Source organism: Hypanus sabinus, chromosome 6, assembly GCF_030144855.1.
Source record: "Hypanus sabinus isolate sHypSab1 chromosome 6, sHypSab1.hap1, whole genome shotgun sequence".
Lineage (NCBI taxonomy): Eukaryota > Metazoa > Chordata > Chondrichthyes > Myliobatiformes > Dasyatidae > Hypanus > Hypanus sabinus.
In genome coordinates, this window is record NC_082711.1 from 171425663 (window position 1) to 171452147 (window position 26485).

General features: G+C 47.5%; 1 protein-coding gene across 10 annotated transcripts in view; it reads left to right on the plus strand.

Annotated features, from left to right (window-relative positions):
* The window catches only part of msi2b (musashi RNA-binding protein 2b), a 642445-nt gene that overhangs the window by 572905 nt on the left and 43055 nt on the right, over window positions 1-26485 (plus strand). For 6 of the 10 annotated variants that reach the window (XM_059973518.1, XM_059973517.1, XM_059973521.1 and 3 more), the window contains exon 12: window positions 7943-8119. The exons of the other annotated variants lie outside the window; for them this stretch is intronic. In XM_059973518.1, the coding sequence (XP_059829501.1) occupies window positions 7943-8119 (177 nt within the window). The remainder of the gene's footprint in view (window positions 1-7942; window positions 8120-26485) is intronic. 10 annotated transcript variants of the gene reach the window in all.

The following is a 26485-nucleotide window of genomic DNA, read 5'->3' on the forward strand; positions in this document are numbered from 1 at the left end:
CAGTCGGATGACCTGTGGAGAAGAATACAGTCGATGTTTCAGGCTGAGACCCTTCAGCAGGACTGATGACGAGTCTGGGCTCGAAACGTCGCCTGTACTCTTTTCCACAGATGCTGCCTGGCCTGCAGCATTGTGTGTGTGTGTGTGCGTGTTGCTCGGATTTCCAGCGTCTGCAGATCTTCCCTCGTTTGTGACCCTAACGTGGGAGGAAACCCAGCCAGTCAGGCGGAGGATGTACAGTGGCGGGAATTGAACCCCGACTGCTGGTTGCTGGCATTGTAATAGCATTACATTAACCACTATGGAACTGTGCCGCCCCTGGATTCTATACTGTCCCTAACGAAGGCAAGCGATCTCCATGCCTTCAGTACCACCCTTGCCTACCTGTCACCTACCTTCGAAGATCCTTGGCTATGAACAACAAGACATCCTCAGCACTTTCTAGAGACCTACCATTCACAATGTACCGTACATCACAGCCTTGTTTGTCCCCACATGGTTCAGGCTTGAATTCCATCCGCCATTACTTGTCCTTCTCACTGTCTGATCAATATTATTTTGTAATGGCATATTATCCTCGCTATGAACAGCACCACCAATCGTTGTGTCATCTGTGACCATTCGAATCATAACCTGCTACTTTCACTTCAATTCATTAATGTGTTTCCAGCACTGATTATGTTGAGAATACCAGGGGTCACAAACCCCCAATCACAAAGCCATTATCTTCTGCTTCCTGTCACCAAGCTTTCGTTAGGGACTTTCAATCCAATCTGTCAACTTGCTTTGGATCCCTTGGGCTTTTGGCGTTGTTGTCGAAGATCTTTCTGAAGTTCGTCAAATACCCCAGCCTCTTGGACACACTTAGCCATCTCCTTGGAAAATTCAATCAAATTAGGAATCATCTCCCCTAATAAAGCCAGTCTGACTATTCCTATTCAATCCAACCACAGATTACTGCTCAGAATTTCTTCCATTTTCCCTGCCACTGATCTTAGACTCAGTTGCCTACAATTGCCAGATTTACCCCTGCTGCCTTGAATGAAGGTGCCATGTTTTCCAGTTTAACCATTTTTTCTCTGTGAATGCGAAGGCAACTTGTTGCTGAGTTATTTTATTTCTTGAGCACTGGAGATGTAAACAAGTAAATACACGAGCTTGTGAAATTCCAGTTTGTACCTTGGGTTAACGGCCCGGAGCCTTCCTGGTTAGGGTTAGGGTTAATGGGGCAGTGTAGGGGACCTCTTCTCTGAGCCAGAGGATGTTTGATCATTTCTGTCGGAGCTCCAACAATCTCCTCCCTTGGTTCCCATAGCGGGTTGCGTAATATGCGCAGATGGGACAACTCGTAGACATAGAGGCACACAGCCCAACAAGGTGAAGGTCTTTGTGAAGCTATCTCAAAGGGCCTGCGCCCATGCTGTGTCGCTCTGTGACGATATTGTGTCTGACTGAGCTGTCGACATCCCTGAATACTTTCACCTCGCCTGTATTGCAATATCTTGTTTCTCTGGTTTGCGCCGTGGCATAAAATAAGAAATAAATGCCAAGTGTTTCCTCACCACCCGTGAATAGAGTTGAATCTCAGAAGCGGAGTAGGTGGTCCTTACTCCGAGCCTCTATTTAATACCACCGATCTCTGCATACATAGGACCATCAGAGGTATGGGTGGGGTCGAGAGCCAAAATCTTTTCCCAGTGTAAAAAATATTTTGCCGGATCTGGAGTCCCTGAGTTGTATGGAAAATTATGACTTTATTCCTTGGAATGTGGAAGACTGGGAGGAGATTCGATAGAGGTATAAAAAGAATTAGGAGGGACTTTGGTAGGGTAAATGTAAGCAGGCTTTTTTCACTGAGGTTGGGTTGGACTACAACCAGAGGTCATAGGTTAAAGGTGAAAGGTGAAAAGTTTAAGGGGAACATAGGGGGAAACTTTTTCACTCAGAGGGTTGTGAGAGTGTGGAATATTTAAGAGAAGTTTGGGTAGGTACATGGATGGGATGGGTATGGTCCCGGTGCAGGTCGATGGGAGTAAGCAGTTTAAATAGTTTTGGAGGGACTAGATGGGCCAAAAAGCCTGTTTCTGTGCCATTCTTTTCCACAACTCTATATCATAAAGAAGAGAGGCTTCAGGTGGGTGATGGGAGTTTTAAGAGGGATCTGAGGGGTAAGATTTACGTTGAGAGTGGCTGATACCTGGAATGCAGTGGTATCATCACTGCATTTAAGAGGTATTTTGACAGACTTAAGTAGGCATGGTATAAGACATAGGAGCAGAACTGGGCCATCAATTCTGCTCCACCATTCCATCACGGCTGATTTATTATCCCTCTCAACCCGATTCTCCTGCCTTCTCCCTGTAACTACTGACAACCTTACTAATTAAGAACCCTTCAACCGTTGCTTTAAATATACCCAATGACTTGGCCTCCACAGCCAGCTGTGGCAGTGAATTCCACAGGCTCATCACCCCCGGCTAAATGTAGTAGGATATGGACAATGCAGGCAAATTGGATTAGCACTGCTGTGCAAAAAGGTTGGCATGGATGTGATGGACGAAAGAACCCATTTTTGCAGTGCATATCTCTGTGACTCCATGCAAAGGGCAGATTGTTTTTTTGATGCACGTAAACGTATATGGCAAAGAAATTTCATCCTTGACCCTTGCAAGTCAGAATTTGGAACGAGTTAGATAGGTATCTTATGGATAGGGGAATCAAGGGATATGGAGACAAGGCGGGAACTGGGTATTGATAGTAGATGATCAGCCATGATCTCAGAATGGCAGTGCAGGCTCGAAGGGCCGAATGATCTACTTATGCACCTATTGTCTATTGAGTTCCGATGAGGGGTCTCGGCCTGAAATGATGACTCTTTATTCCTCTGCATGGACGCTGCCCTGACCTGCTATGTTTCTCCAGTATTTTTTTGTGTGCTACTCTGGATCTGCAGAATCTCTTGTGTTTAGAATTTGGAATGGTCAGCCTTCCTGTTTCAAAAGAGATGGGATGTAATTCCCTGCTGATATCCGATGTGTTGTGGGTTGACAAAAACATTCTGGGTGGCCTTCCTCTCTCTTCCCACCGCATGGTTCCACAGTTTCAATACTCCTGGTGTTTGATTAATGTTTTCCACATCCTCCTTACATTGGACTGAACGCCAGGTTCTCAGACACAGTCACTCTCCCAGCACGTCCCACTCACTGTTCTTTTACTGAATCAATACTTTAGCGGTTGTTTATTCCAGGGTTTTAGAGAAGTTCAACTTCAAGTTTATTGTCATTCAACCGTGCACATTTGTACTGCCAAATGAAGCAATGTTCCACTGGTCCAAGGTGCGCACAGTGCATACAACTGACACACAAGAAATGAAGTGATATTGCCACAAATAAATTAACACATAATAAGGTGCATTTAAGGCACAAGTTTAAGAAGTAAACAGTACTGGCACTTCATATGTAATGAGGCCTGGGTGGTGGCAGGGAGTTCAGTAGTCTCATAGCATTGGGGAATAAGCTCCTTTAGTTTTATTAAAGCTTAATTAAAGTTCTTTAATTTTCTTTAATAAGTCCACTGACCACTGCAGCTGCAAATAGTGTCATGCACTGCCTTGGGATGAGCTCAGCTCGCAGTTTGGGCTCCTCTGCAGAGGATGGGTAGGGTATCCATTGCCACTAATACCCGAATCACTCCCCTGCAGCGGGCCTCCGCCCCCTCCCATTACGGGGCGTCCATCTTCATCCCGTGGGGAGGTCTCGGGTTTTGCCGCAGTCCCCCCCCGGTGTGACCAGAAAGCTGATCTTTAATGCAGAAGCCTTCCTCTGTTTACAAGCTACCCCTTACCTCCTTCCAGGAACAGGTTCACCGTCCCCACTGATTTGAGGGGTGATGGTTATGCTGGCAACAGGTTGGGTGTTACCAGTGAGCAGCCAACACTCGGGCCCCGTAACCCATAACAACATCTCTCTGCCAGTGTTGGGCAGCGAACAGCCACAGCTCCCACCTCTGTCTCTTGGTAGGACTTCCCATTGTAAGCCAAATGGAGGTTGGTAGTTCCACATCACCAAAGCAGATTCACATCTTTCCATTCCAACTACCCCATTTGAATTATATGTTATTCTTCTATAGAACGTGGGCTTGCGAGTCAAGCCTTCAGATTCAGATTCACTTATTTCTCACCTATAAATCAAAGCATGCAGAGAACTGCGCCATTTGCACTAACAACCAACACACCCAAAGATGTGCAAGTGTTACCTCACATCCCGACGCCAACATAGCATGCTCACTAGGCCTGGCAGAACAACACACAACACACCAAGTGGCACAGCAACTACAGCAAAACAGGCCTTGTTCCTCCCTCCTGTCCACCCTCCCACCCGCGTACACAGTCCCCCGGCCCCAGGGCAAGCCTGGACTTCGAAGGACTTGGATTTGACCCCTTGAGCAGTGTAGACGTGAGGTGGCAGGCCGCTAGTTGACTGAAACAAGGTGTGCGGTGTTGCATTGAATACACTCGTCTCCGAGGACAGTAGGTGCTGATTTTCCTCGTCATTACGTATTGAGGAGCAAATTTAATCGATCAGTAAATGTACCATTGGGGGGGCAGAGGAAGATCTTCCTCACCTTTGAAGCCTTTGGCTTTGCACCTGTTTTCTACACGTACCGTGCACGTGTCACTCAGCATTCATAAATGCAGTAAGACTTCTCGGTTAATTAGTGGTGAGAGTGTGGGGCTTGCTGCCACGGGGGTGGTCTAAGGAGAACTGTGTGAAGTCATTTTCAGAAGAAGCTGGAAACATGCAGTACTGCGCAGAAGTCTTTGGCCGTATGCTGCATATATAGCTAGGGTGCCTAAAGCTCTTGCCCAGTGATGTATTTGTCAATGTGGAGCGGAGAGCGAGTTTGTAAATCTGGCGGGAGTAGAGGATGTTGGGAATGGCGAGGGTGGAGTGCTGAGGGAGGGACAGGTGGCAGAGAAGGAGTGCCAGGAGCAGAGGGTGGCAGACACACCCAGACCTGAAAGACCAGGCAAGGTCATTTGACTCCAAATATTGGTTTATTAATCACTACAGAATGTCCCTCTCCCTTCCCCTTTTCCCAACTATGATTCCCCTCTCCCTGCCTCCTTCCCACTCACAGTCCGCAATAGAGACCCAGATCAGAATCAGGTTTATCATCACTCACATACTTCATGAAGTTTGTTTGTTTTTTGTGCAATACGTAAGATTACTACAGCACTGTGCAAAAGTCTTAGACACCCTCACTATATATGTGCCTAAGGCTTTTGCACAGAACTATAGGTAGAGGAAAAGAAAAGAGAACTTCCCTTGATAGGTGGCGAGCAAAACAAGATAGGTCAGCGTTAGGTGTTAAATGCTCCCAATATTGTAGATCAAAGCACTGCAGACACCAGAAACCTGAAATTAAAAACAGAATTTTATTCAGATGTTGATCGATCAGCTTTTTATTTTTGACGTATGTACATTGAAACAAATTTCACGGCATACGCCAGTGATATTAAGCCTGATTCTGCTGAAACAAAGTGAAACGTGTTGTTTTGCGTCAACGACCAACACAGCCCGAGAACAAGCTGGGGGCAGCCCACAAGTGTTGCCACACTTCTGGCTCCAACGTAGCATGCCCACAACTTACTAACCCTAACCCCTGCATCTTCAGAGTGTGGGAGGAAACCGGAGAACCCGAAGGAAACCCACGCGGTCACAGGGAGAACGTACAAGCTCCTTGCAGATGGTGCCGGGAACTGACCCCTGATCTTCATATCGTTGGCGCTAACAGGTTTCCCCTGGAAGGCGTTGCACTAACCGTTACGCTACCATGCCACCCCAGAGCACTCAGCGGGTCACGGAAAGAGAAACAAAAAATAAATGACAGAGGTGGTGCTGGTCCATCTTCTCGAGCTGCGGCGGTACCGGTGAAGGTGCTCCCGCTGCGCACAGCACGTGGGGAGGCAGTTCAGGCGCTTAGGCACAGTGACGGTGAAGGACCAGCGCTGTAGTTCCAGCTCGGGATGATGTGTGGCTTTTACGGGGAGCCTGCGGGTGCTGGTGTCGACCTGCTCTTGCCCTCTTGGTGGGACAGACTGTGGCTTTGAGGGATGCTGAGGAACGTTAGTAGAGTTTTGGAAATGAATGTTTTGAGAGGTGCGTCCATGAACTGGAGAGAACTTGCTTAATCTTTATCAAGTCATTCATCAGTTACCTGTATTGTTCTGGCATCCAGTCGCCGTGTCTCCCCACCTCCCACCTTTTCTGTGTTGAAGGGGTCCGTTTTGTTGCCACTACCCATCACCTGACTCCTGACCACGATCCCAGACCCATATCACCCCCACCCACACTTACTTCCACACCCAGTAACCACAACCTGTGACTTCACGGTATTCAAAACAGATACCAACTACCCCCACTGCAGGATGAACGACCGGGAGATGAAAAGTCTGCACTATCTGTTACAGAGCAGGGCGTCTGAGTTCAGAGTTCAGTTCCAGTGTCCCCAGTAAGAAATCTGTGTACGTTCTTACCATGAGCACGTGGCTTTGCTCCAGATATCCTGGATTCCTCCCATGGTCCAAAGATGTGCGGATTAGTGGATTTGATAGTGGGTCACTGGGCAGTGCAAATCCCTGGGCCAGAAGGACCTATTCCACACTCTATCTATGAATCAATCAATAAATAAAATGAGATAAACACATAATCTTCCACCCATAGTTGGTGGCAGTGTCCCAAAGTGTCATTGGGAATCCCATTTTTACACTAACCCATTATATTTGACTCACATTTCCATCAATTCCCCTCTCAACTGCATGGCAGGGGCAATTTGCAGTCACCAGTTAACCTACAGATGCTCAAGCTTTTCAACAAGTCAGGGAGCATCTATGGAGGGGGATGAACAGTCGAGACCCTTCATCGGGACTGGACAGGAAGGGGGTAGAAGGTGGGGGGACAGAGAGGCTTGAGATCAGGAGTTCCCAACCAGGGGTCCAAGGTTCCCTCGGCTACTGGTAGCGGTCCATGGCATAAAAAAGTTTGGGAGCCCTTGCCGGGGATGATCTTGCACTTGGTCGTTTCCCTGCACGGCACTCTTTTGGTTGCTCTAACACTTCATTCTGCATTGTCATTGTTTTACCTTGTTCTACCCCAGTGCACTGTGTAATGATCTGATCTGTGTGAACAGCCTGCAGGACAAGCTCTTCACTGTATCTTGGTACATGTGACAATAAAAAAATAAACAATGGCAATAAAAGGCCTGCACTCCCTCGCTACAGGCTTCGTCCTCCTGAGCTATTGCACCAGGCCCCACCGTAGCTACAAATGTATGACCCCTAAACCCCTTAACCAGGCAAACCAGCACTGATGTAGAGTCCACCAGGAGTTATTTGGTGTGGCTTCATAACATGCCCAGTCAAAGGGGCAAGAGAGGAGAGTGAGCCTCATAGAGTAGGCCTCAGTGTGTGAGCAGCCTACTGCCATTAACACACGTGGAAGCCCTGTCTGTGAAGTAGGATCCTGCTGTGACTACCAGAAGATCACACCAGCAGGCCCACTGAGATAGGTACTCGCTGACTGGAGACAGCATTGGCTTTTGGATTAACTCAGTCACCGTTCTGCCAGATCTGATGCACAGAAAGAGTGTGCCCGTGCAGGAAACCAAACTCGCCTTCAGTTGTGGCCGGGTGCCGGGGTTCAGAAGGATGGGAGATTGGGAGCTTGAGACAGAATGGGAATACCTGTAACAGGGAAGCCTCTTTACTGCCCTGGGAGTCGCCTACACTTCCGTACGGAGTAGTTTCAGTCTGCTGTGTGTCCATGTATTCTGCTTAAACCTCAACGTTGTATTCTTACTGTGATGTGGGCTGCGGTCCAGCTCTGTGGTGAGTCTCTGTGCCGCTTGGACAATGATTAAAGGTCCCCCCTGTGTCCCGCAGGGTTCCCCGATTACGGTTTCTATTCCACGCCCGGTGATCAGCGGGCTTCGTACTCGTTTGCGGACTACAGCTCGGTCGGACTGCGGGCCACTCAGATGCTACGCAGTGAGCATATTCCGGCAGCGAGCAGCCCTTCCCTGCACCACCTGTCCAACCCGGATCAGTTTAAGAACCCAGGTTTGTGCTACACATTCATTTCCTTTGATGGTGGGGGCGGGGCGGGTGAGGCCGCGGGGAAGGCGGGGGGGGGGGGGAGGGGGAGAAGTTGGAGGTGGGAGGGGTGTCGAGAGTCTCTTCTCTTGGTCTAACTGGGGGCCCAGGAGGCTGGGTCTAGTGTGGGCTTGGGGGGGACGGGACGGGATAGTGGAGCAGAGGCTTTCACACTTGTTCCACAACAGCATCGAATCCCTTCCCTCCTCGTGTAGAAGGAAAAGTGAGCGATTGATGCCAGGAAAACATATTGCTATTGTTGGTGCGTGTGCTGCAAACAGAGCAACTTCTCCTTCCTTGCCTTTGTAAAACCTCAAAAACAGTGATTTTCTATCATTTCTCTGTTATTTTAGAATGCAAATCCTTTATTTCTAAAACCAAAGCAACATGTCCTTCTGATCGTGTTGTTGAAGGATGTCCATTCCGGGTGTAATTGTCATTCAACCATACACACGTATACAGCTAAACGGAACATTTTTCCTCTGGGCCAACACAGTAGGCACAGTCACACACAGTCACAAAACAAGTCCCTGAGTGGCGTGGCTTGAAGATTGACAAGTTGACATAAGATGTGAGGTGCATGTTTCTGTATGATGTGACTGGCTCTATTCGAATAAAACAAGCAGCCATGTGCATATGTGAATCGGCAGCAATAAAAGATGACGTGACAGAAAGGCAACATGGGAATATGCATGTGTGTTGGGGAGTGGGGGTGAGGGTGTGGTGGGGAATTCAGACGGGGTGTTGCAAAGTCTAACAGCCCTGGCGGGGGTTGGGATTGTTGTCCAGCCTGACAGTTCTTCTGCCGTGACGGCAGGAGGTCAGAGCATTTGTGGGGAGGATGGGAGGGGGTCTTTGATAATACTGGAGGAACTGCATACGCAGTGTTTCTGATTTCTGTCCTGAATGGGGAGCTCAGGGGCAGGGAGAGTGATATTTTCGGCAGTCCTCAATAACCATTGCAGGGACTTGTGATCTGATACACCGCAATTCCCATATACCAGGCAGTGATGCACTTCCAGTGGTGATCTGGTAGAGTAGGGATCTCACATGGACGTAATGTCACACAGGGTTAACATGGTTTCTTTCCCTTTCAATGATGGCTTAGTGACTGTCTCATCTGTGACCCATCTTACCTCCCCCCCTCCCAACTTCATCGTTTCCGATCCCCGTCATATTGGAGTGTGACTACAGTGTCAAACTCTGCCTGGGTCCAAAGAGCTGAGCCCCGGGACATGTCCACAAAGATGCCGATTACATTGTCCCTACTCCTATAGAGCAACACACACTCACACACAAAATTCTGGAGGAATGCGGCCCAAAACATTGACTCTTCATTCCTCTCCATAGATGCCGCCTGACCTGCTGAGTTCCTCCAGCATTTTGCGTGTGTTGCTCTGGATTTCCAGCATCTCTCGTGTTCGTGATTTCCTGCTTTTATAGAGCCTGTTTCTATTTCGCCTGAACTTCTTGTGAGCATCAGCCAATATTGTCTGGTCTGGTGTAGCATCCTCTCACAATAAGTGAAAATTACAGTGAACCGTCAGGACAGCCGGAAAGGTCATTGTTTGCAATCTACCATCACTGCAGGGCTTGTAGGGCAAAGAAGCAGGCTGATTGTGGAGATGGCACAGTGTCCGGAAGTGTATGGCCATGCACCTTGATAGAAGGCACAAAAGTCTGTTTACTAAATAGGGAGAAAATTCAAAAATCCGAGGTTCAAAGGGATTTGGGAAACCTCGTGCAAGACTGCTCCCTAAAGGTTAACTTGCAGGTTGAATCAGTGGTGAGGAAGGTGAAAACAGTGTTAGCATTCCTTTCAAGAGGACTAGAATATTAAAGCAAGAATGTAATGCTGAGGCTGTTCAAGGCCCTGGGTGAGGCCTTGCTTGGACTATTGCCAACAATTTTGAGCCCCCTTTTTAAAGAAAGGATGTGCTGACATTGGAGAGAGTTCAGAGAAGGTTCACGAGAATGATTCCAGGAGTGAAAGGATTATCATACGAGCAGCATTTGAAGGCTCAAAGAATGAGAGGGGATCTGATTGAAACCTGTTGGATGTTCAAAGGCCTAGTTAGTGTGGATGTGAAGAGGATGTTTATTTTGGTGGGGGAGCCTACATCTACTTAGAACAGAGATGAGGAGGAATTTCTTTAGCGAGAGGTTACTGAATTGTGGAATTCATTGACACAAGCGACTGTGGAGGCCTATTCACTGGGTGCATTTAAGGCAGAGATTGATAAGTTTGTGATTAGTCAGAGCGTGAAAGGTGATAGAGAAGGCAGGAGAATGGGAATTGAGTGGGAAATGGCGAAACAGACTCAGTGGACTGAATGCCCTAATTCTGTTCCTATGTCTTATGTTCTACCCACCCTACACACTGCCTTTTCCAATCACTCCCTTCCAGAAAGCACTATAAAGCTATTAAAACAAAAACTTCAGACCATTTTAAAAGTTTCTTCCCTCAAGCAGTTAATGTGATCAACCCCTCACCCCCACAATACTATTACCCCTTTCTCTGCACTGTAAACACTTCAAAATACTTTTTATAATGCTGCTTACACTGTAACTACATGCTGGTATTATGTATTTATACACATTTTATTCCATGTCTGTACTCCTAACTTTATTTTTATAAAATTATTTATAATTATTGAATGCCGCTTTTTTTTTGTTGTATGTCATACCGACACACCGCAGCAAATTCCTAATCCATGTAAACGTACAAGGCAAATAAAGTTGAACAAGTTCTGATCGCCCCACTATAGGAAGGATGTGGACGCATTGGAAAGGGTACAGAGATTTACCAGGATGCTGCCTGGTTTAGAGAGAATGGATTATGATCAGAGATTAAGGGATCTAAGGCTTTACTCTTTGGAGGGAAGAGGGATGAGAGGAGACATGATAGAGGTATACAAGATATTAAGAGGAATAGACAGAGTGGACAGCCAGCGCCTCTTCCCCAGGGCACCATTGCTCAGTACAAGAGGACATGACTTTAAAGTAAGGGGAGGGAAGTTCAAGGGGGATATTAGAGGAAGGTTTTTCATTCAGAGAGTGGTTGGTGCGTGGCGTGCATTGCCTGAGTCAGTGGTGGAGGCAGATACACTAGTGAAGTTTAAGAGACTACTAGACAGGTAAATGGAGGAATTTAACGTGGGGGGTTATATGGGAAGCAGGGTTTGAGGGTCGGCACAACATTGTGGGCCGAAGGGCCTGTAATGTGCTGTACTATTCTATGTTCTAAAAGTCCTGCTGAAGGGTTTCAGCCCAAATCGTTGACTGTTTACTCTTTTCCATGGATGCTGCCTGGCCTGCTGAGTTCCTCCGGCATTTTGTGTGTGTTGGTTAAAGCTGACCCTTGACCCTTGTACAACACTACCGCCAACAGCCCTACCACTGCCTGTGAGTCAATACCAGCTCACAGAGCAGCCCTATTCCCCTCTAAATTTGATAGAAATTAATAAAACAAATATAATATAGTATAAAAAACATGTTGCTTTGTGGCCAAATTGCAGGCACCGGCCCACTGATGTGGCAAGACTGTTGTCACTTGGATCCTCTGTAATGCTCTAATACCTTGTCATCTTATGTACAGACACTCCTGTGCTTAGTGTCACAATCAATCTATGTACTAAGCTGTCCTATGAATTTATATTTATTGTGTTTTTTATTATCCTGTTCTTTATCTTGTGTTTATTTTGTGCTGCATCAAATCTGGAGTAACAATTATTTTGTCCTCCATACACTCCTTTGTACTGAAAATGACACTAAACAGTCTTGCGTGTGAAACATCTTCCTTCCCCCAACATAGCACGGAGTCAGCGTGCACGATAGCACAGAAGCAGGCTCTTCGGCCCATCAAGTCCATGCCGACCCACCATTCTCCCCAGTCCCATCCACTGCAGCCGGATGATAGCCCCCATGCCCCTCCCATCCATGTACAGGAGAAAGGAATATTCAGTATTAGAATTAGAACTTACTTAAATCTTACATCCATCCCACAATGTGAGGGAGTCAAAATCTTCGCGTTATGACTAGGTAAGGGAGGGAAGGGGTTAAACCCACCCCTTACATTGCAGGAACTGATGTCTAGTCACTTTGTAATGTTAGGGGAATGTTGTATATCTGTCTGGGGCTGCCTAGGGTGAGGGTAATTACAGTGGTAAAGTGGTTAACGTTTCAGAGTTACGACCATTGCCAGAAGTGGAAGTGGCAGCTCATCTCGTGAAAGGCCGTCGGCCTCAGACAATAACCTTCTGTCTCCAGGGTCGCTGCCCAGTGCCAACCTGTGATCTCAGGCTTCCAGTCTCTGCAGTGATTCACTCCGCCTTTGCAGCGGGTGCTTTGTGCAGGACTCGCACAGAGGAGCCGCAAAGCATTCGGCCATTTTGGGAAGAGCAGAGGACTGCACGTCTGCTGCTGAGGCACGAGGTCCAGGAGTCAAGCCTCACTTGTTCTTGGGCTTAATTTTAAACTGATTGGAGGAATGTGTCGAGGGGGTGCCAGATGTAAGTTCTTTACACAGAGAGAGGTGGTATTGGGGCACGCCCTGCAGGAGTGGTGGCATACTTTAGGGGCATTTAAGAAACTCTTAGATAGGCACGTGGATGATAGAAAAATGGAGGGCTATGTAGGAGGGAAGGTTGGATTGATCTTAGAGTAGGTTTAAAGATGTTATGTTCTACAATGTTCATAGAATATGGAATATAGAAGATTAAAGCAAAGTATGGGCCTTCCAACCCATGATGTCATGCTGACCTTTATAAACCTACTCCATGGTCTATGTAACCCTCTCCTCCTACACCGTCCATAACCTTCCAATTTTCTTACACCCATCTACCTGCAGGAAGAGAGGCAGGGAAGGATTAGATTGCTCATAGAGTATTCGAATCGATCGGCACAACGTTGTGGGCCGAGGTGCCTGTGCTGAGCTGCATGTTCTGTGTCCTCACTCCAGACATTTGCATCGATAACTTGCTCTAAGCAGGTTTGAGGGGCTGATTTTTAAGCATCCGTGTCCGTCAGATGTGTCAGCTGGATGGAGAGTCCGGAGGGAGTAGGCACTTGCCCATCTCCGTATCCAATGTCACCAAGCAAACATACGTCCCTTTGTTAAAACATACATCTCTTTGTTGTTCGTGGGGTCTTTCCAATTGCAAAATGGATGTTGTCTCCTTATGTAATAACTGCAACTATACCTCGGAAAGTTATTAATCAACTGTGATGCATATCGGCTTACATTGCGTCAAGTGTTGTTCGGATGCAATTTTGTTTTACTGCTTGTGGTGAAGCGTTGAAATGAATTCTTCCAGAATCCGAAGAGTTAAATTAGTTGGCAAGATTGTGCTAGCAGCCACATTTCATGATGACATGGAGGCCTTTCAGCCCATCAAATCAATGCCAGCTCATAGAGCCATCCATTCCCCCACTAGGTTTCCCTGTAACCATTTTTTCCCTCACATACCCAACCTCTCACCCAGATTGTATCCACACACCGGGAGAAATTACAGAATGCAGTTAACCTTCCGACCTGCACTTGTGGAGGAAACCAGGGTACCTGGATAAAGCTTGCATGGCCATGGGCAGAACATGCAAACTCCTGACCAACAGTACCTGAGGCAGCAGCTTTACAGACTGTGACACTCCTGCCTGTTAGCTAACACTGTCTTCCCTAAACTGCTTTGATCCAAACTTTCATGATGCTGCTGGAATCTAGTAGGGTGGAGGGAGATTAAATGTCTCTGCTGGTGGGAAACTTTGAGTGGGTCTGAATCAAATGTTTGGGACAAGGTTTTTCAGATATTCCTTCGCCCAGTTAATGATAGAATTGGAATCCCCAGCCATTAGCTAGACAAGAGATTCCGCAGACGCTGGAAATCCAAAATGACACATACAGGTTGGGCAGCATCTATGGAGGGGAATAAACAGTTGATGTTTCAGGCCGAGAGTCCTTCACCAGCACTTGAAAGGCCCTGTCTCTTCAGTGTTTCATGTGTGAGCCACTGATTGACATGGTTTAAGGGAATTTGGCCAAATGTGAATTTATAGAGAGGTCTTTGAAAGAGATGACAGGCTTGAGGGATTGAAAACCATTTGCTGTGTCCTGATGTGTGTAAATCTGAGCCATGCATTTCACTGATGCGGCTCAGATTAAAACTTAAAACCTCCCTCAGCTGCTGCCAACACAACCGAGCGCAGCCTGTAAGTAAAGCACATGGCAGAAGCAGCCTCCCCTCCGCGGGCTCTGTCTATATTGCGCAGTGCCTCAGCAAAGCAGCCAACGTATCCAAACCCTCCAGCCACCCCCTCTTCTCCCCTCTCCCGTCAGCCCGAAGATACCCGTAAGGAGTTTGCACGTTCTCCCCGTGACCGCCTGGGTTTCCTCCAGGTGTGCTGGTTTCCTCCCACCGTCCAAAGTTGGCCCCGTTGGTAGGTTAGTTGATCGTTGTAAGTTGTCCCGTGATTAGACTAGGATTAAATCGGGGGATTGCTGGGCGGCGTGGATTGAGGGGCCAGAGGGGCCTGCTCCACGCGGTATCTCAATAAAATAAATACAAAGGCCTGATACCAGGTAGCACCAGTCTCAAGGACAGCTTCTGCCCCTTTGCTGTAAGACTGTTGAAGGGTTTCCTAGTAGGACAAGATGGAAGGCATCTTATCCTGATGCATTGCAGCTTAGAATGGCAACAGTTCTGTGTGTAACTGCAAGAAACCACTGTCGTGGACACAGCTCAGTGTATCCACAAGTTCAGCACATTACGGAAACAGCCCCATTGTTATAAAACTCTTAACCTCGCAATCTACCTGACTATGATCTTGCACCTTATTGCCTAACCGCACAGCACTTTCTCTGCAGTTGTTACACTTTACCTGTTACTGTTTTAACTTGTTCTACCACAATACACATACCCGGAGAGGGACGGGCTCCGCCAGGTTTCAGATGCCCAAGGCACGCCGTGCGACGAGCAATCACCAAAAAGATCGGTGCGAAAAGCTTGTCATGACGGCGCCCCGATGACTCCACCGGGAGTTAAGGGGGCTCACATACACACACATACACACACACACCACAATACACTGTGTAATTATCTGATCTGTATAAAAAGTATGCAAGACAAGCTGTGACAATATAAGTATGTGACAATAATAAACAAACTCCAATATTGATACCAGAGCGTCAATGTGTTAGAGCTTGTAGTTGTTTCAGTATCCAACCCAAAACCAGCACGTAGCATTGATCCATTGAGTCACAGGGAGATGCACCAGGGGACAGGCCATTCAGCCCATAGGCTCTGCACTGACCACCAGCCACCCATTTACACTAATCCCATTTTTTATTCTACCCACACTCATATCAACATGTCCCTCTCCCAGAGTCCACACTCACCAGCACACGAGGAACAATTATGCACTGATTATGTGATTACACTGGATGCTTTACTGAGTGGCCAGCTAATTCCGTATCTTTGGGATGCAGGAGGAAGCTGGACCGCCCGTGGGAAGCTCATGTGGTTGCGTGGAGAGCATGCAGACTCCACATAGACAGCACCTAATGCCGTGATTGTATTCGGGCCACTGAGGCAACAGTGCTAAAGGGTTTGGTTTGGATAAGCAGGCTTCTGACATTTAGCTCCAAAGGTTAACTTTATTTGTCGCTTGTGCATTGAAATGTTGAAACATACGGTGAAATGCGTCATTTACAACAACGACCAACACAGTCCTGGGATGTGCTGGGGGCAGCTGTCAAGTGTCGCCATGCCTCTGATGCCAGCATAGTGTGCCCACAACTTACTAACCCTAACCGATAGGTCTTTGGAATGTGGGAGGAAACCACGTGATCTCGGGGAGAAAGTACAAATTCCTGACAGACGGCAGGAATTGAACCCCGATCTTCCAGTCGCCAGCGCTGCCAAGCGTCACGCTGCCGCGCATCCCTGGGCAGGACCGTGGCCGCGTTGTCTTAACCCATGCCAGCACGGTGTCCCTGGTCTGATGCAGCAGCATAAAGCTCTTCTCACATGTGAGAGTAGTCCGGTGGCCTCAGGCGTCAGTGCACTGTGATGGGGGACAATTAACCCACCATTCAAAGTGACCAAGAACTTCTGGGCAGTGAATAAAGCAGAGGTCTTGACCATGCACACTTGGCTCAGCCCATGCCCACGTCCATCGGGAAAAGTTTCATGTAGGAACGTATGTGAGGCTCCCTGCGCTGAGCACGAAGAACAAAGAATCCAGTCACCAAAGAGGGTGGCAGTAGAAACACTTGATCTTCTGAAAGAGGCCTTTCAGAAGTTCGGTAGTACTAAATATGCCCTCAACAAAAGCCATCATGATGCTCGGTGATGTCACCATGGCAAAATGGAGCCGGGTTTTTCCCTGAGCAAGCAGCTGCACTCTGTTTAACCTGTTTCATCTCTTTAACTCTTAGATGGGCACATGGACGATAGAAAAATGGGGGGCTGTCTAGGAGGGAAGGGGTTGATTGATCTTAGAGAAAAGGTTAAAGGGTCAGTACAACACTGTGGGCCGAAGGGCCTGTACTGTTCTATGTTCTCATCCATCCCATTTGTCCTGATTTTTGGTGTTGGTTGTGGTTTATTGTCTCGTGTACCAAGGTTAGGTGAAAAGCTTGTCTTGCTTGTGTAAGACCATATGATAAGAGCAAAGTTGGGCCATTCAGCCCATCAAGCCTGCTGTCCCATTTCATCAAGGCTGATCTTTGGAGATACAGCAAGGACCAGCCCTTACAGGCTTTCTAGCAGCCCTCGATTTAACCCCAGCCTAATCATAGGACAATTTACAATGATTGTTAACCTAGTAACCAGTACATCTTCAGAGTGTGGGAGGAAACCAGAGAACCCGGAAGAAACCCAGGCATTCCACAGGGAAGCCATTCAAGCTCCTCACAGAGAATGCTGGGATTGAACTCCGAACCCTGACGCCCAAGCTGTAAGACATGACACTGCTATGGTGCCCCACTATCCCTCTCAACCCCAGTCTCCTGTCTTCTCCCCACAACCTTTGACACATTTACTAATCAAGAAGGTATCAACCTTCATTTTAAATATTCCCTGTCTGTGGCAATGAATTTCACAGGTTCACCACACTCGGACTAAAGAAGTTCCTCTTCATCTCTATTCTGAGGATGTGCCCTTTGGTCCTAGCTTCTCCCTCTATTGGAAGCATCCTCTCCATGTCCACACTTTCTAGACCTTTCAATATTCAATCAGTTTCAATGATATACCCCGCCCCCACAATCTTCGAAACTCTAGCGAGTACATGTCTAGAGCCAACTAATGCTCCTTAGTTCAGATCATTACACAGTGCCTTAGCTAGAATATGATAAAATAAAAACAATGCAGAATAAAGTATAAAAGCTACTGGAAATTTGTCTTTACTTTAGCCATTTCTCAAGATGTTGGAGTCACCAGCAAGGGCAGTGTTTGTTGCCCATCCTTCATTGCCCTTGGTCAGATAATAGTGACCTTACACCGATTGAATCACTGCAGTCTGAATTCTGCAGACACTTTTCCTCGAGTAATTTCAAAAATGATGATGGTAACATTACTGAGCAGCAGGCTAGCTAACAACCCTGAGCTTATAATTCATTCCAGCCACAGGAATGAACTGATCTAACCATTTTACTTTAATTGGTTCTCAAGACCAGTGACCCACAAATAAAATACTCAATAAAATAAATAAAACCTACCCCAGCCTGCTTGCTTAGGATACCATCAATATTATTCACGATGTGGACTTTATTTAATGAGTCAATACATAATTTATATCACAAGATCAGGGCAAATCGAAAACAGAAAATTCCAGGAATACTCGCCACCTGGGGCAGAATCTTTGAAAAGGGAATCAGATTCAGTGTGCCAGATTGTCAGAAGGTCTCCGATGACCCAAAACATTCATTCATGCTTCTCCTACCACAGACGCTGCCTGACCTTCTGAGTATTCCAAATATTTTCTGTTATTATTATCAGATACCTGGCATCTGCATTATCTTGATTTACAACTCCAGGGGCATTTAGCTTCCTAGTCCAGTCTTGATGCTTCACTTATCCTGCAATCAGTGTCCCTTCTGCTTCCTTCTCCTCTGTCTACATATCCAGTTTCCCCTTAAAATGACTTCAGACAGTTCACCTCAGCCAGTTCCTGTGGCAGCAAGCCCCAGTCTCTTACTACTAATTAAATAAATGGGTTTATTGCCAATGGCCTTTCAATCAGGAGCCCTGGCTTTGGAGTCTCCTCTTAAGCAAAGACTTTTTGGAGTAGGGGTCCCCAAATTTTTTTATGCCATGGACTCCTGAGAGGCCTGTGGACCCCAGTGTGGGGACCCCTGTTTGAAAGCTATACAGATCAACCACCAGGCATCAAGTTTGGAATTGGTTTTTGCCCATATCTACCAAGATATAGTGAAAAGCTTGTCTTGTATACTGTTCACATGGATCAAATAATTACACAGTGCACAGGGGTAGAAAAAGTTAGAAAATTAACAACGCAGAATAAAGTGTAACAACTACAGAAAAAGTGTAGTGCGGGTAACCAATAAGGTACAAGGTCATGACAAGGTAGATTGTGAGGTCAAGAGTCCATCTTATTGTATTAGGAAACCATTCAATAATCTTATAGCAGTAGGGTAGAAGCTGCCCCGAGCCTGGTGGTACATGCGGTCAGGCTTTTGTAATGTTGCCCAGTGGGAGGGAAGTAACAAGAGAATGTCCTGGGTGGAGCCTGACTACTGATCAATCCTTGCCACTAGTAGAGCCAGCGGTAGGGAATACAGTCACTGGCTCCCCAGCAACAGTTGGGAGTACAGTCACTGGCTCTCAAGCAACAGTAGGGAATACAGTCACTGGCTCCCAAGCAACAGTAGGGTATACAGTCACTGGCTCCCAAGCAACAGTTGAGAATACAGTCACTGGCTCCCAAGCAACAGTAGGGAATACAGTCACTGGCTCCCAAGCAACAGTTGAGAATACAGTCACTGGCTCCCAAACAACAGTTGAGAATACAGTCACTGGCTCCCAAGCAACAGTAGGGAATACAGTCACTGGCTCCCAAACAACAGTTGAGAATACAGTCACTGGGTCCCAAGCAACAGTAGGGAATACAGTCACTGGCTCCCAAACAACAGTTGGGAATACAGTCACTGGCTCCCAAGCAACAGTTGGGAATACAGTCACTGGCTCCCAAGCAACAGTTGGGAATACAGTCACTGGCACCCAAGCAACAGTTGAGAATACAGTCACTGGCTCCCAAACAACAGTTGAGAATACAGTCACTGGCTCCCAAGCAACAGTAGGGAATACAGTCACTGGCTCCCAAGCAACAGTTGAGAATACAGTCACTGGCTCCCAAGCAACAGTTGGGAATACAGTCACTGGCTCCCAAGCAACAGTTGGGAATACAGTCACTGGCTCCCAAGCAACAGTTGGGAATACAGTCACTGGCTCCCAAGCAACAGTTGGGAATACAGTCACTGGCTCCCAAGCAAAAGTTGGGAATACAGTCACTGGCTCCCAAGCAACTGTTGGGAATACAGTCACTGGCTCCCAAGCAAAAGTTGGGAATACAGTCACTGGCTCCCAAGCAACAGTTGAGAATACAGTCACTGGCTCCCAAACAACAGTTGAGAATACAGTCACTGGCTCCCAAGCAACAGTAGGGAATACAGTCACTGGCTCCCAAACAACAGTTGAGAATACAGTCACTGGCTCCCAAACAACAGTTGAGAATACAGTCACTGGCTCCCAAGCAACTGTTGGGAATACAGTCACTGGCTCCCAAGCAACTGTTGGGAATACAGTCACTGGCTCCCAAGCAACAGTTGAGAATACAGTCACTGGCTCCCAAGCAACAGTAGGGAATACAGTCACTGGCTCCCAAGCAACAGTTGGGAATACAGTCACTGGCTCCCAAGCAACTGTTGGGAATACAGTCACTGGCTCCTAAGCAACAGTTGGGAATACAGTCACTGGCTCCCAAGCAACAGTTGAGAATACAGTCACTGGCTCCCAAGCAACAGTAGGGAATACAGTCACTGGCTCCCAAGCAACAGTAGGGAATACAGTCACTGGCTCCCAAGCAACAGTTGAGAATACAGTCACTGGCTCCCAAGCAACAGTAGGGAATACAGTCACTGGCTCCCAAGCAACAGTTGGGAATACAGTCACTGGCTCCCAAGCAACAGTTGAGAATACAGTCACTGGCTCCCAAGCAACAGTAGGGAATACAGTCACTGGCTCCCAAGCAACAGTTGGGAATACAGTCACTGGCTCCCAAGCAAAAGTTGGGAATACAGTCACTGGCTCCCAAGCAACAGTAGGGAATACAGTCACTGGCTCCCAAGCAACAGTAGGGAATACAGTCACTGGCTCCCAAGCAACAGTTGAGAATACAGTCACTGGCTCCCAAGCAACAGTTGGGAATACAGTCACTGGCTCCCAAGCAACAGTTGAGAATACAGTCACTGGCTCCCAAGCAACAGTAGGGAATACAGTCACTGGCTCCCAAGCAACAGTTGGGAATACAGTCACTGGCTCCCAAGCAACAGTAGGGAATACAGTCACTGGCTCCCAAGCAACAGTTGAGAATACAGTCACTGGCTCCCAAGCAACAGTAGGGAATACAGTCACTGGCTCCCAAGCAACAGTAGGGAATACAGTCACTGGCTCCCAAGCAACAGTTGGGAATACAGTCACTGGCTCCCAAGCAACAGTAGGGAATACAGTCACTGGCTCCCAAGCAACAGTTGAGAATACAGTCACTGGCTCCCAAGCAACAGTAGGGAATACAGTCACTGGCTCCCAAGCAACAGTTGGGAATACAGTCACTGGCTCCCAAGCAACAGTTGGGAATACAGTCACTGGCTCCCAAGCAACAGTAGGGAATACAGTCACTGGCTCCCAAGCAACAGTAGGGAATACAGTCACTGGCTCCCAAGCAACAGTTGGGAATACAGTCACTGGCTCCCAAGCAAAAGTTGGGAATACAGTCACTGGCTCCCAAGCAACAGTTGGGAATACAGTCACTGGCTCCCAAGCAACAGTTGAGAATACAGTCACTGGCTCCCAAGCAAAAGTAGGGAATACAGTCACTGGCTCCCAAGCAACAGTAGGGAATACAGTCACTGGCTCCCAAGCAACAGTTGAGAATACAGTCACTGGCTCCCAAGCAACAGTTGGGAATACAGTCACTGGCTCCCAAGCAACAGTAGGGAATACAGTCACTGGCTCCCAAGCAACAGTTGGGAATACAGTCACTGGCTCCCAAGCAAAAGTTGGGAATACAGTCACTGGCTCCCAAGCAACAGTTGGGAATACAGTCACTGGCTCCCAAGCAACAGTTGAGAATACAGTCACTGGCTCCCAAGCAAAAGTAGGGAATACAGTCACTGGCTCCCAAGCAACAGTAGGGAATACAGTCACTGGCTCCCAAGCAACAGTTGAGAATACAGTCACTGGCTCCCAAGCAACAGTTGGGAATACAGTCACTGGCTCCCAAGCAAAAGTTGGGAATACAGTCACTGGCTCCCAAGCAAAAGTAGGGAATACAGTCACTGGCTCCCAAGCAACAGTAGGGAATACAGTCACTGGCTCCCAAACAACAGTTGAGAATACAGTCACTGGGTCCCAAGCAACAGTAGGGAATACAGTCACTGGCTCCCAAACAACAGTTGGGAATACAGTCACTGGCTCCCAAGCAAAAGTTGGGAATACAGTCACTGGCTCCCAAACAACAGTTGAGAATACAGTCACTGGCTCCCAAGCAACAGTTGAGAATACAGTCACTGGCTCCCAAGCAAAAGTTGAGAATACAGTCACTGGCTCCCAAGCAACAGTAGGGAATACAGTCACTGGCTCCCAAGCAACAGTTGAGAATACAGTCACTGGCTCCCAAGCAACAGTTGGGAATACAGTCACTGGCTCCCAAGCAACAGTTGGGAATACAGTCACTGGCACCCAAGCAACAGTTGGGAATACAGTCACTGGCTCCCAAGCAACAGTTGGGAATACAGTCACTGGCTCCCAAGCAACAGTTGGGAATACAGTCACTGGCACCCAAGCAACAGTTGAGAATACAGTCACTGGCTCCCAAACAACAGTTGAGAATACAGTCACTGGCTCCCAAGCAACAGTAGGGAATACAGTCACTGGCTCCCAAGCAACAGTTGAGAATACAGTCACTGGCTCCCAAGCAACAGTTGGGAATACAGTCACTGGCTCCCAAGCAACAGTTGGGAATACAGTCACTGGCTCCCAAGCAACAGTTGGGAATACAGTCACTGGCTCCCAAGCAACAGTTGGGAATACAGTCACTGGCTCCCAAGCAAAAGTTGGGAATACAGTCACTGGCTCCCAAGCAACTGTTGGGAATACAGTCACTGGCTCCCAAGCAAAAGTTGGGAATACAGTCACTGGCTCCCAAGCAACAGTTGAGAATACAGTCACTGGCTCCCAAACAACAGTTGAGAATACAGTCACTGGCTCCCAAGCAACAGTAGGGAATACAGTCACTGGCTCCCAAACAACAGTTGAGAATACAGTCACTGGCTCCCAAACAACAGTTGAGAATACAGTCACTGGCTCCCAAGCAACTGTTGGGAATACAGTCACTGGCTCCCAAGCAACTGTTGGGAATACAGTCACTGGCTCCCAAGCAACAGTTGAGAATACAGTCACTGGCTCCCAAGCAACAGTAGGGAATACAGTCACTGGCTCCCAAGCAACAGTTGGGAATACAGTCACTGGCTCCCAAGCAACTGTTGGGAATACAGTCACTGGCTCCCAAACAACAGTTGGGAATACAGTCACTGGCTCCCAAGCAAAAGTTGGGAATACAGTCACTGGCTCCCAAACAACAGTTGAGAATACAGTCACTGGCTCCCAAGCAACAGTTGAGAATACAGTCACTGGCTCCCAAGCAAAAGTTGAGAATACAGTCACTGGCTCCCAAGCAACAGTAGGGAATACAGTCACTGGCTCCCAAGCAACAGTTGAGAATACAGTCACTGGCTCCCAAGCAACAGTTGGGAATACAGTCACTGGCTCCCAAGCAACAGTTGGGAATACAGTCACTGGCACCCAAGCAACAGTTGGGAATACAGTCACTGGCTCCCAAGCAACAGTTGGGAATACAGTCACTGGCTCCCAAGCAACAGTTGGGAATACAGTCACTGGCACCCAAGCAACAGTTGAGAATACAGTCACTGGCTCCCAAACAACAGTTGAGAATACAGTCACTGGCTCCCAAGCAACAGTAGGGAATACAGTCACTGGCTCCCAAGCAACAGTTGAGAATACAGTCACTGGCTCCCAAGCAACAGTTGGGAATACAGTCACTGGCTCCCAAGCAACAGTTGGGAATACAGTCACTGGCTCCCAAGCAACAGTTGGGAATACAGTCACTGGCTCCCAAGCAACAGTTGGGAATACAGTCACTGGCTCCCAAGCAAAAGTTGGGAATACAGTCACTGGCTCCCAAGCAACTGTTGGGAATACAGTCACTGGCTCCCAAGCAACAGTTGGGAATACAGTCACTGGCTCCCAAGCAACAGTAGGGAATACAGTCACTGGCTCCCAAGCAACAGTAGGGAATACAGTCACTGGCTCCCAAGCAACAGTTGGGAATACAGTCACTGGCTCCCAAGCAAAAGTTGGGAATACAGTCACTGGCTCCCAAGCAACAGTTGGGAATACAGTCACTGGCTCCCAAGCAACAGTTGAGAATACAGTCACTGGCTCCCAAGCAAAAGTAGGGAATACAGTCACTGGCTCCCAAGCAACAGTAGGGAATACAGTCACTGGCTCCCAAGCAACAGTTGAGAATACAGTCACTGGCTCCCAAGCAACAGTTGGGAATACAGTCACTGGCTCCCAAGCAACAGTAGGGAATACAGTCACTGGCTCCCAAGCAACAGTTGGGAATACAGTCACTGGCTCCCAAGCAAAAGTTGGGAATACAGTCACTGGCTCCCAAGCAACAGTTGGGAATACAGTCACTGGCTCCCAAGCAACAGTTGAGAATACAGTCACTGGCTCCCAAGCAAAAGTAGGGAATACAGTCACTGGCTCCCAAGCAACAGTAGGGAATACAGTCACTGGCTCCCAAGCAACAGTTGAGAATACAGTCACTGGCTCCCAAGCAACAGTTGGGAATACAGTCACTGGCTCCCAAGCAAAAGTTGGGAATACAGTCACTGGCTCCCAAGCAAAAGTAGGGAATACAGTCACTGGCTCCCAAGCAACAGTAGGGAATACAGTCACTGGCTCCCAAGCAACAGTTGAGAATACAGTCACTGGCTCCCAAGCAGAATACAGTCACTGGCTCCCAAGCAACAGTAGGGAATACAGTCACTGGCTCCCAAGCAACAGTAGGGAATACAGTCACTGGCTCCCAAGCAGAATACAGTCACTGGCTCCCAAGCAGAATACAGTCACTGGCTCCCAAGACCACTTACTCATTAATAAACTATATATTGGGTGTCCTGGTTTCATTTGGCATTCAATTCATTTTGAGTGTCCCAGTCACGCAAGTGTCCTTGTCACCTTTGGTGCCTTAGACATATTGATTCAGATCAGATCAGATTTATTTATCATACATACATCAAAACATACAGTGAAAGCTTTGTTTGCGTTAACAACTAACACTCCCAAGGATTGTCTGGGTGCAGCCCACAGGTGTTGCCTTGCCACACACTCTGGCACCAACGTAACATGCCCACAATATTCAGAAGATCAGAACAAAACATGACAACGGTAGCAAAACTAGCCTCCTTCTCACGCACACTGACAGATCTCCAACTCAGTACTCCCTATTGGATGTTCCTGCCACTTTCAGTGGCTTTAGTCATACTCACACTGGGTCTCCTAGTCTCATTGGAACTGTTAATCATATTTGCACCCTAGTTGTATGAGATGTCTTGATGGTATTAAGTGTCTGAGTCACGTTGGTCACTGGAGCTGCATTGGGTGTCGCAGTTACAATGGGTTTTCTCGGCACAATGGGTATCCCCATAAAATTGAGCATCCTAGTCATATTGGTGTCCTGAAACCACTCACCAGATCAGTCCGAAGCCCTGCTCACCTCCCTATATTAAGTGGTGTTCAATATATCCCACTATTTATGACAACACCAGAAGATGAGATTTGACCAGAGGAAAGCAAACAGTTCTGTAACTCCACAGAGAGGTCCTGGGTTTCCTGCAAAAACTGATGTCTGCTCAGACACAACATGAAGACCCAGCTTCTTATTCATTCACAGAACTTCAGCAAGGCCAACAGATATTGCCCTTCTCTTATTAGACCAGAACAGCCCATTCAAAGTAAATTTATTACCAAAGTACATATTGTCGCCATATACAACCCTGACATTCGTTTCCTTACGGACATACTCAATAGACCCATAATAGAATAGAAGTCATAACAGGATCAATGAAAGACCACACTAACTTGGGCATTCAACCCAAAAGACAGCAAACTGTGCAAATACAAAAAAAAGAAATAATAACAATAAATAAATAAGCTATAAATATCAAGAGCATGAGATGAAGGGTCCTTGAAAGTGAGTCCATAGGTTGTGGGAACATTTCAGTGATGGGGCAAGTGAAATTATCCCCTTTGGTTCAAGAGTCTGATGGTTGAGGGGTAATAACTGTTCCTGGTGGTGTGAGTCTTGAGGCTTCTGTAACTTCTTTCCATTCGGAGGAACAATCACATAAGTGGGCCTGAAGGTGAGAATTGGGCAAGGGCAGCAGATTTTCCTTACTAATGGAAGTGGGCCAACTGTTTTGCATTCCTCAGAAACAGTATGTACTGATAATGGTATGGCCGGCCGGTGCAGCGGTGATCGGGTGCCATGGTAGCGTAGCAGTTAGCACGACGCTATTGCAGTCAAAGCTTTCTGGAGTTCAGAGTTCGTATCCGGTGCTGTCTGTAAGGAGTCTGTGTACATCCTCCCCTTGGATGCGTGGGTTTTCCTCGGGTGCTCCAGTTTCCTCCCACAGCCTGAAGATGTACCAGGTAGATGAATTGGTAATTGTCCTGTGATTAAGTTGGGTTAGTTGGGGTTGTGGGGTCGCTGGCTCGAGGTGCATCGCTAAAATTGAGAAGTAGTCCCCTCACTCTTCAAACCTGGTGGCCACAGGATTCATTTTCTGCACAGAAATAGCCCGTGCCCTCTGGAGAATTAATCTTCATTAAGAGAAGCTGCTGTATGTCACATTCATGTACCTGTACAGCTCATGAATAGGCCCTTCAGCCCATCACCCCCATACCAACCCTTATGCCCACATTAGGGGACCGTATCCATCCATACCTTGCC